General features: G+C 38.2%; 1 protein-coding gene across 6 annotated transcripts; it reads right to left on the bottom strand.

The window, feature by feature from the left end:
* Nucleotides 1–1,560: 1,560 nt before the first annotated feature.
* On the bottom strand, nt 1,561–8,107 carry LOC127809625 (uncharacterized). 6 transcript variants are annotated; one of them, XR_008025161.1, is made up of 3 exons: nt 7,606–8,107; nt 2,567–4,311; nt 1,561–2,014 (listed from the first exon to the last, which is right to left on the bottom strand). XR_008025161.1 is itself a non-coding variant. In XM_052348570.1 (3 exons), the coding sequence occupies exons 1-3, from the start codon at nt 7,726–7,728 to the stop codon at nt 2,659–2,661; spliced, it is 1,686 nt and encodes a 561-aa protein (XP_052204530.1). In that variant the 5' UTR covers nt 7,729–8,107; the 3' UTR covers nt 1,561–2,658. The 6 variants fall into 6 exon arrangements, 4 of the variants coding, with proteins under 4 accessions (XP_052204530.1, XP_052204527.1, XP_052204529.1 ...); XR_008025162.1 differs by having other exon boundaries at nt 1,561–2,024; XM_052348570.1 differs by having other exon boundaries at nt 1,561–4,073; nt 4,164–4,311.
* Between the last annotated feature and the right edge of the window lie 1,637 nt (nt 8,108–9,744).

Consider the following 9,744-nt stretch of genomic DNA (forward strand, 5'->3'; position numbering starts at 1 on the left):
GTTGAATCTAAAGTGTGGGATTTGGAAGAAAAATTGCATTTTCACTTAGTTTAAAGGCATTTAGTTTGGGAAAATTTTGGGGGTTTTTGGGAGGCCAAATTTTGGATTTAGGGTCCCAATTTTTCAGAAATTAAATTTGAAAATTTTGAGAATTTTAAAAAAATAATATTTTTTTTAGGTGCAGCAGCAGGGGCGGCCAGGCCGCGTGCATAAGTGGGGGCTCGCAGGAAGTCGCGCGCTCGGGCAGGCGCACGCACAAGTGGCCAGGCGCGCGCACGGGCGTGTGCAGGCAGTTGGGGCCCCAAGTGGGCCCAGAGCGTCGCCGGCTAAAATTAAGGGCAAGGATAAGAAGATGAGATTTGAGGCCTGGAATTATTTTCCGAAAAAAAGCTATTTTGGGGGGAATTTTGGCTAAATTCCTACCTTTGGAAAAATAAAAAGAAAGAGTATTTTTCTTGAAATTGGGATAAATCAATGAGCTAACTTTGATTTGTTGATAAAGGAAAATTTTAGAATTTGAATTATATGGAGCCCGGTGGAACATTTGGAAAAGAAGAAATGAAATAATAAATAGCGATTTTGGGGAATTTAAATGGGAATTTATTTGAAGAGTGTGGTATTCATAAAGTCAATTTGCTAGACGATTCTGGGGTTGTGAGAAGAGAAGGACGAAACCTAGTTTCCACCTAAAACGTTTCGCCTTGAAACATCGTCCGCCCTTTACAAATGACCAGACATGTGAGCAATTCGGATGGTCGTTCACGAGTGACACCCAAAAATGGGAGCGGGTCATTATAGTTTTTTTTTTTTTTTTAAAAAAATGAATTTTCAGCTCTCAAAAATTCACAAGTACTATCCATCTCTCCAGCAAAATTTTTAAAAAAAAAATTATACTGCTAAGTGTGAAAGAGTTAGGCTATTGATGTGTAAAAATATTCCTGAACATATTCGTTGGTTAATTGAAACGAAAGTTCGATTTGTTAGCGAAACTTTACCTTGTTTTAAACACTTTCCAAAATTGGGAAAGAGTAATTTTTTAAAAAAACGAAGAGTGAAAAGATTAAATGATTGTTACAGATGTATTTGATGAACTTTGTAACACATGATGCAAATATGTGAGGTTTGTGTCCATAAATCAAGAAGATAAAATTAATTTCATTAAAGATGGACTAAGTAAAGAGTCTTTGAATGATATCCGATTAACTCTTGAGACTCATCCGTGTGAAATAGTACAACGAGAACTTTTTACTTTATGAACCCAGTTCAAAATTGACCACCAACTCTATAGTCACTGTAAAAAAAATTGACATTTAGCGACGATTTTCAAAACTGCCGCTAAGTCAGCCGTCGTGAAGCGTTTAGCGACGATTTTTAACAACCGCTGGAATAACCGCCGCTAATTATATTTTGTGCGACGGTTTAAAAAATAGCCACAAAATAATTGATTTAACGACAATTTTTATAATATTTAGTGACAATTTTGAAACCGTCAGCAAAAAAATTTTAAAAAATTAAATTTTTAAAATCAAACAGATTTGCAGGTCGTCCTCATTCGTAGCATAAATAAGGAGAAAATCAACTTAACAAATGTGAATAGCATGTCAATCCTTGCTTTCTTCAGTTCTAGCTTTATGTGCTGCCTGTTAAAGCCTCAACAAATATATAGCATAAGGACTTCAATGTATGCAGTGGATTGTTGACGTGGTATCAAAGAAGAAGGCGAATAACATAACTAGCTTTCCAGAAATAGAATTAACAAAAGTGTAAAGGTAACTCGAACACAATCCTGGAGGCCACCTCCCAAAAGGTTATCTTCGACAAAAGCAGCAGAGAAAATACAGTTCCACCTGACTCTTACTCTTCATCTAAGACAATGTCTCCATCATGGAAAATCAAAAGAACCAACACTCATGTCTGCGTACCCAATATAAGCATTAATATGGCACACAACAGTAATTGTGGCATTCATCTGTTGGGCTGAAAACTGGAAGATTGATCGCAATCCACAAAGGTGCTGCAGGACACTGATTAAGTTATAGCAATAAAACACAAGAAATATGACAAACATTCCATTTAGGATGTTTGATTTAAAGAAAAGGCATTTACTTCACAGCCACTTAGTCTGCAATGTTTATGCCAAAAGTAATAAATAACAATGGGCTGCTGGAATAAAGTCACAGTTAGCAATATATAGATGCAGAAACAGCAGAAGTCAAAATTTAACTTCTATTTTCCCAACCAAAACTAGGAAATTTTGTAGTCCCAGCCCAATCAACGGAAAGCAATGCTAAAAGTGATGAATTCCTTCTGGAATTCAGTGAAAATCTCCAATTCTGTTTGTCCTAGCTCCACATGTTAGTTAGCCACACAAATTAAGAAGTGCATCATGGATATTTGGATGAATTTAATGGCAGACCTATGTAAAACAGACAGTACATAATAATAGGACAGTTTTAGGCTGCAACCCAAGGAAACAAACTGATCAAAACAGCAAGCCAAGATATCAATAGGGATTGTAAATATCAATGAAGGCAATCAGAGTTCTTGCTAACTGTGAGGAACTCACCAGCCAAGGCTACTTTTTGCCTCATTTATGCCCATCAATTTCATCTAGGTGGGAGTGGAAAGCATAAGCAATGTTGACCTACCAGGTTTGTGTCATTTTACTTTGTCCAGCCTCTGTTGTCTTTCCTTGCCCCTGCGCTTGTATGTTTGCAACTGGTTCTCCAAAAGCAACAAATTGTTGCTTGTTGCATCACCTGGTTTTTGGTTAGGAGACCTTCCTCGGGTTTCACTCCTTGTTTGCTCCAGATGCTGTTGCTCAGAATTATGTGAAGACTTACAACATCGCCGACATCTTTTTGGAGCTGGGTGTTGCTGCTCCTTGTCCTGATCTTGTGTAGGCTCTAATGGAGTTGCAGTGGCAGTTGCTTCAGATTTGGGGTGCAAAGTCTGTGACTGCCCACGGCATGGCTTTTTCTGTAACTGTTTGTCCCACTGACCCTCTGCGCTTTCAGAACTTGAAATTACTGTTTGATGCCCAGGCTCTCTCTGTGAATCAATACAACTCTTTGCTCGTTCTGGAAAAGAAAAAAGCAACTTCAGCCTACTGTTGAGTTTTGATCGCTGTTTCTCTCCTTGAGTTGATTCCTCTGCCAGTGCCTGTTTCAACTGCTGCAGCTTTCCTCTATTTGGGGGCTGCATATTCTCCAGATAGTGATGCGCCCTGGGCCGATGGCTTTGAGCCAACCATTCATCTTTTGTAATTGTAGCAGCAGCTTCAAATTTAGGAGGCCGTTGGCGTAATTGTCTGCACTGTGGCTTATCCAACACCTGTTGGTGTTGCACCTCCGATATTATCCTCTCTGTTCGAGATAGTCTCTCTGTTGTCGCTAGCTCAAGCTCTATCTGCATCTCTTGGTTCGAGGACATTGGTTGCTGCTCTTGCTCAACCAAATATGCATCTGTAGCTAAACCTGCAGGCTTTTTTGATGTCGAAGGAGGCAAGAATGTATCAGGTGTACCTTGAGGCACCTTTAAATATATTTGCTCACATCGCTTCTCCTCATTAAGCTGCTCTGCATTGAAAGGCATATCAACAGGTATCCTCCTTGTTTCCAGGTGGGTTTTTGGATTCTTCTGCTGAGAACAAAGTAATGGAGACCCTTCTAGAAGTGGTCTCTCCTGTAACTTGGACAATTCCTGAACTGTCACAAACTCAAACCCGGGAGATCTTTCAGGGCTTGCATCTTCTAGTTGATTTGGCTCTATATGCTCTAAACCCATGACCTGTTCTTCAGGTTGGTTCTGTTTTCCAATGAGAATACTTTGTTTGTCTAGCTTTCGAGCTTGTAGCACACTTAATTCTTCAATCAGATTGTTATGTGGTTCCACTGGTATATTCCATTCTTCAATCACTTGATCATGTTGATCTTGTACTTGGTTTGGCCCTTGAAACACTACCATATATTCTCCTTCGCATTGAATGTTCTCTTTAACTTTATTCTTTCTACCCTGGCTGGCTCGCCCATTTAATTTCTTCCCCTTATGCTTCTGCACCTGCTTTGTCGACTCTGGCTTAGGACCAGAGCAAAGACCAGAATTAAGGCCCATGGTTCCATCAGCAAGCAAATAACGGTTGCTACTAGTTATAACAATCTCACCACTATCACAAAGCTTCTTTAGATTATGTTTCAGATAAGTGAAATGAGCCCAAGGCAAATTGTCATACTCCTTCCTAATAAACTCTGATATGGATCCCTCAGTGGAGCCTCCATCATCCTTCAGTCCCAATAGTGCCTTGTATATCATCTGGATTACACACACCATAAAAATGTCAAAACTTCACAACATTATACACATTTAAAGTTTGTCTCTCTCTTTAAAACATTACAAAGGAAAAAAGCTAGAGAAAAACACACAAAAAAGGTCAAAACAAAAGAAAAACAACACCACATAAAACTTAACCAAAGGGGATACCCCCCTCGCATAAAAAGAAGGGTGGGTGGAGGGGATGGGGGATTACCACCACCCCCACCCCCCCCCCCCGCGCAAAAAAAAAAAGAAAAAAAAAAGCCAGAACTAAACTTCAATTAGAAATACCTTATGAGATCATATCCAGATGAATGTGGAGGACAATCATCCTCCAGGGAATTCAAGAAGTTCAAAACCCTCTGAGAAGCCACATGTGCTACATGTACACTTACAAGGAGAAGAATTCCATCTTCCATAAATGCTTGCAAAATGAAATTCAACAGCTCCTTCCAAAAGAATATTCTAAGAAACCTCATCCTGATCCAAATTAATGCAGCTCGATTTGCTGCTTCAGTTACACAACCAATCTAGAAGTCTTGACTTGACCAAATGATTAATCTATTCAAGCCCTGTCACTATTTATTGCCCATCCTCCAGATTACTATTTTTAGAAGTTACATTCATGTCATGCCTTTGGAAATCTCTAAGTTCATAGGAGGCAACCAAGTAAGGCACAGGAATTGGAATAAGCAGATCATGGATATTGTCATGTGACAGTACATTCAAATAAATATCAAGTGATTTCTTCTAATAGTTTCAATGACCAGGACAGATTGTCATATGCCAAGTTACTTTTCCAGCACCAAATTCTGCCCAAAGGACCCCTAGAAGTACTATGCTCCCATTTCACAAATCAGAATTTGGTTTGTGATTTTTGAACACCTTTTAGACAAGGAAATAAAAAATGTATGCACTTCCATAGATAGAAATGCTTGTCTGGTATGCTTAACATATCCAATTTAAGCAATATACAGTAGAGCGTCATGTAGAAACTTCTCTCTTGCTCTCTTTATCAAGCTATCCTCTCCCCTCCTAGCCTTTAGTAATCTGAGGAATTAGATAGACTATCTCGAAGATAAGTTAGTGAATGTATTAACAAATAGAGATCTAATAAGGGCAGACTTCATTCATTTCTTTCAAAATCTTTTTGAGAGTTAATGAACATATTAACAAATAGAGATCTAACAGGGACAGATTTCATTCATTTCTTTCAAAATCTCTTCCATTTCGCACATCCTCAATCACCAGACCAGCATGAAGACTTTTTTAGCACAGTATTATCAGGTGAAGAAAGGAAGATCTCTGCAAAATTCCCACACACTAAAGAAATTCAAGAAGTGTCAGCAGGAATGGCACCTCTTCAAGCACTTGGTCTTAATGGTATGTCTATGTCCCCCATATTCTTCAAAACAATTGGGATATTATACATGTTGAATTGATTAAAATGGTTCAAGCCTTCTTTAAAGATGGCTATATGTTAAGGGAGCTTCATCACATACTTCCTAAAACAGAGAACACGACAAAGGTTATTTTGTCCCATCAGCCTTTGCAAGTTGCAACATATCATAAAATATGATCTCCAAAATCTTTGGAAACAGACTTAAAATTCATTTGGAGAATATAGTTTCACCTTTTCAAGATGGTTACATCCCTGGCAGAAACATTGCTGACGATATTATTCTAACACTAGAGACAAGAAGAAGAAGAAGGTCAAGGAGGCCTTATGGCAATCAAAATGGATATGGCTAAATCCCATGATGCATGGAATGGGAGCTAATCTACTGGGTTCTCAAAAAACTTAGTTTTCTAGACAAGCCAGAGTCTAGAGACTACAACCTGTTCAATTCTCAAAAATAGGTCATACGGGCAAAATTGTTCCACAGAAGGGTCTGCACCAAGTCTATCCACTTTCACCTTTCCTATTTATACTCATAAATGAAGTGTTGTCCAGAATCTTGATGAAGGCTGCAGGAGACAACAAATTAAAAGAAATGCAAATTACAAGCAGGGCCAGAGGGTGACAGTTACTATTTGGGGGCCAAAGAGAATGTATAAATACAACTACTCATGCATAATTTTATTAAGCTTTGACAAGTTTTTAATGTAACAATATGTCACTGTATATAATCTCTTCACTTATTTTTCTTAACATCAAATTTAGGTCTTATTTTACAAAGCTATTACACTCATTGTTTCTTAATATTAAATATTGGAGGCTATCTTTATAAAAATTATAATTAAATTTTCAACACTATATAAGAATTTATATTATATATGAAAGTTATAAGAATGTATAATATAAATTCAAATGCTATGCAGAGGAAGGGGGGCCATGCCTCCCACCCCCACAATGCTCCACCACTGATAACAAGAGATAGTACTCTAATCAATCTTATGACATTTGCAGACAACCTGATGGTCTCCTGTAGTGTTGATAGCCAAAATGGTAAAACAATTGAGGAGGCTTTGGGTTTGATTGGGATGGTTTCTGGCCAGGAGATTATATAAAGAAGCCTTCAATCATCTATGATAAAAACCCTCCAAGATGTAAGATACAAGAAGGCAGCAGCTTCACCTCACAAAGAGAGAAGCAATATTTCACATCTTAGACAAGCAATGTTTAAAATAAAAAGAACAAAAGTTGAAGCATTTAAATTCCTGGTAGAAAAGATGAAGAATAATTGAACAAGTTCGCTCTGCATGATCTGTATGTGCGTCCAGAGAATTTCTATCCCCTGTATAGGAAGACCAGATTCCTAGACTTTGTAGACTGCAAAGGAACAGGTTTTAATACACAGGCTTCATTTTTACAGATGATCATAGCAGATCATAAAAGGCTTGTCTGGGACCTAGCCTAATTTCATCCTCTGAATTCTCAGACAAATAAAAGCATTGGCCACCTCTATATCTGATTTTCTCCATTGCCAGTGAAAATCTCAATTTCCTAAATTTACCCTTTGAAACGAACTTTTTCAGTAATCCATCTTAGTATCAGTAGTAGCTAACAGAAAGACTTGCAATTTGTTAATCACCCTTCTGTAAGTGTCAAAATTATGCACAAAATTACACGTAACTTGAACAAGCAGTTGAAAGTTCCAGCTTCTTTCCCATTTGTTTGACGATAAACAATGACTACCTGAAACCCTAGGGCACTATATTATTTATTCATGAATCACTTCACAATACGTGTATTCTACAGGAAATAACCTTACTACTGGACCAACTCCATCCTCAAACATATACACAGAAAATGTATATATATAGAGAGTGATAAAGATAGAGAGGTGTTACCGCAGCGTAGGTAGGATGTTTGGGAGTGCGAAACTCGGTGAAGCAGTTACGGAGGTGTTTCTCGATGACTGCCTTCCGACCGGGCGTCAGGGGTTTGGAGGGATCGGAGGCGGCCAGTTTCATGACGAGAGCCGTGAAGTTCTCAATTGCCCGTCGCGCGCGGCTGTTTCCTCCCCTGCCGGTGCCGGGGACGAGTCAATGCGGAATCCCCTTTGCGACTGCTCCGGCGGCAGTGTCGTACCTGAGATTTTGGGTCCCTGAGGCAGCGAGCCACCAGCGACAGAGAGCGACGGAGCAAGAGGCAAGAGCAAGCCACCGGCCACGAGGGCGATCCGGCGAGCCGGCGAGCGACAGAGGGAGAGCCGGCGAGGCGAGAGCGAGGGCGAGCCGCCGACGGCGAGGGCGACGGAGGGAGTGACGGAGCGAGAGAGGCAGGGCAGTGAGCGAAAGCGAGAGAGGGAGAAGGGCAGGGGTGAAGCTTTGCAGAGGGGGAGGGGGTGGGCGGCTGGGCCTGGGCAGTGGGCCCTTAGAAAGAGGAAGGTTTTCAATTTATGGACTGTCCAATTTTCATGGGCCCGACAACTAAATCTAACAAAACAGCAAACAAAAGAAAATGCTTTGGATCAAACTTGAAGTGTTAGTATCTAACAACAAAAGAAAAGGATAAGATCCTACACAAAATCAAATGATAACTAAACTTAATTTCTACATAAACCAAAACAAAAATGAATGATTATTTTAAAATTCATAACTTACACAGATAATTTTTTTAGATTTTTATGGACAAATATTGGAGGTACCTAAATTGATTTAAACTAGTGGAGCAAACAAAAAAGCGATGTCAAGACCTCAAACAATTTTAGAGTGAAGGATTTTAGGATAAACAAAGGAATTAAGATTTGAGATAGAGCAATAAGATTTGAAAGAGATTTTGTTTCAAAATGGCTTAGAGAATGGAAGACATTTGATGAGGGGAATACCCCCGGGTCCATAATTACTCCAGTGCCCTGAAAATATAACCAATGACAGTAGGGCCACGTGTCCGTTAAAGAGATACTTCACCGACATCATCTTGCTTGGGTTTAAGAGGGGCACGTGGCAGGTATATATCACCACGCCAGCTGGTTTGTTGCTCGACAAAGATTCTCTGAGTTCTTTGGGATTGACCATCCCGCTAAGGATCATGAAGATAGGAGGTACCCTGAACTCTTTGGGGGAGATTGCGGTTATAGAACTCATATCGGTAAGATTCCGTGAAAAACGGGATAGAGATCCCGGAGATTTCAAAAGAATCCTCATCTTGGCAATGGAATAAAAGGAAGAAGGCCAGAAGGAGATAGGGATCGAACTCTTTAATTCTAAAAACAGAGGAACCATCGGATTCTTCTAAGTTTTTCTTTGATCTGGTAATCTGACTTGAATGTCGAAAATTAACCAGGAGAGCAAGTCCCCACCTCTATTGCAGGTGCTCTAATAGAGGTAGAAGAAGATGATCAGCCACCGCATCATCAACATTAAATATCTTAATTGATCATTAGCTTACAAGAGATTCCAAATTATGTTAAATTAATATTAATAAACTTTACACAACAAACACTCCATGTATAATAATATAAAATAAAAGTTATATTAAAAAATTAATATTATAATTATTCTATTCTCACTTTAAACTCTAAAATAAGAGAAAAAAAATTATTTTCCTCTTCTTCTTTAAAAATTGAAATAAGAGTAAGGTAACTTCCTCTCTCTTCCATCATTCAATTATTTTTCCTTTCATTGGATTTTCTCTTTTGTCACAAAAACTCAAATACAATTTGAACTCTTATTCATCTATTTATATAAAAAGGATGTCTCCTGTTATATATAAGGATAAAATAAAAAAAATAAAATTTAATTGAGTGAGATTTGACAATTATAATTTAATTTTTAAAATTTTAAACAAAATTTTAGGTGCATCTGATAAAATTATTTAAGAAATTAGTTATTGTTTAGAAATTATAAATTCAAAATTTGTTAGTATAATTACATTTTATTTTATTAATAAAATATATAAATAAAATCTTAAAAAATATTTAATAACATTAAGAAAAACAAAAATTACACTAAATCCTTACTGTGCTCCAAATTTGGTGTGGTACC

This window comes from Diospyros lotus, chromosome 9, assembly GCF_014633365.1.
Source record: "Diospyros lotus cultivar Yz01 chromosome 9, ASM1463336v1, whole genome shotgun sequence".
Classification (NCBI taxonomy): domain Eukaryota; kingdom Viridiplantae; phylum Streptophyta; class Magnoliopsida; order Ericales; family Ebenaceae; genus Diospyros; species Diospyros lotus.

What these genes read in the sequence shown, in the direction of transcription:
- LOC127809625 (XM_052348567.1), bottom strand. Translation starts at nt 7,728, where the DNA reads ATGAAACTGGCCGCCTCCGATCCCTCCAAACCCCTGACGCCCGGTCGG. An exon ending in AACATCCTACCTACGCTGCG is followed by an intron (nt 4,312 to 7,605) that starts GTAACACCTCTC and finishes TGTGTAATCCAG; the next exon opens with ATGATATACAAGGCACTATT.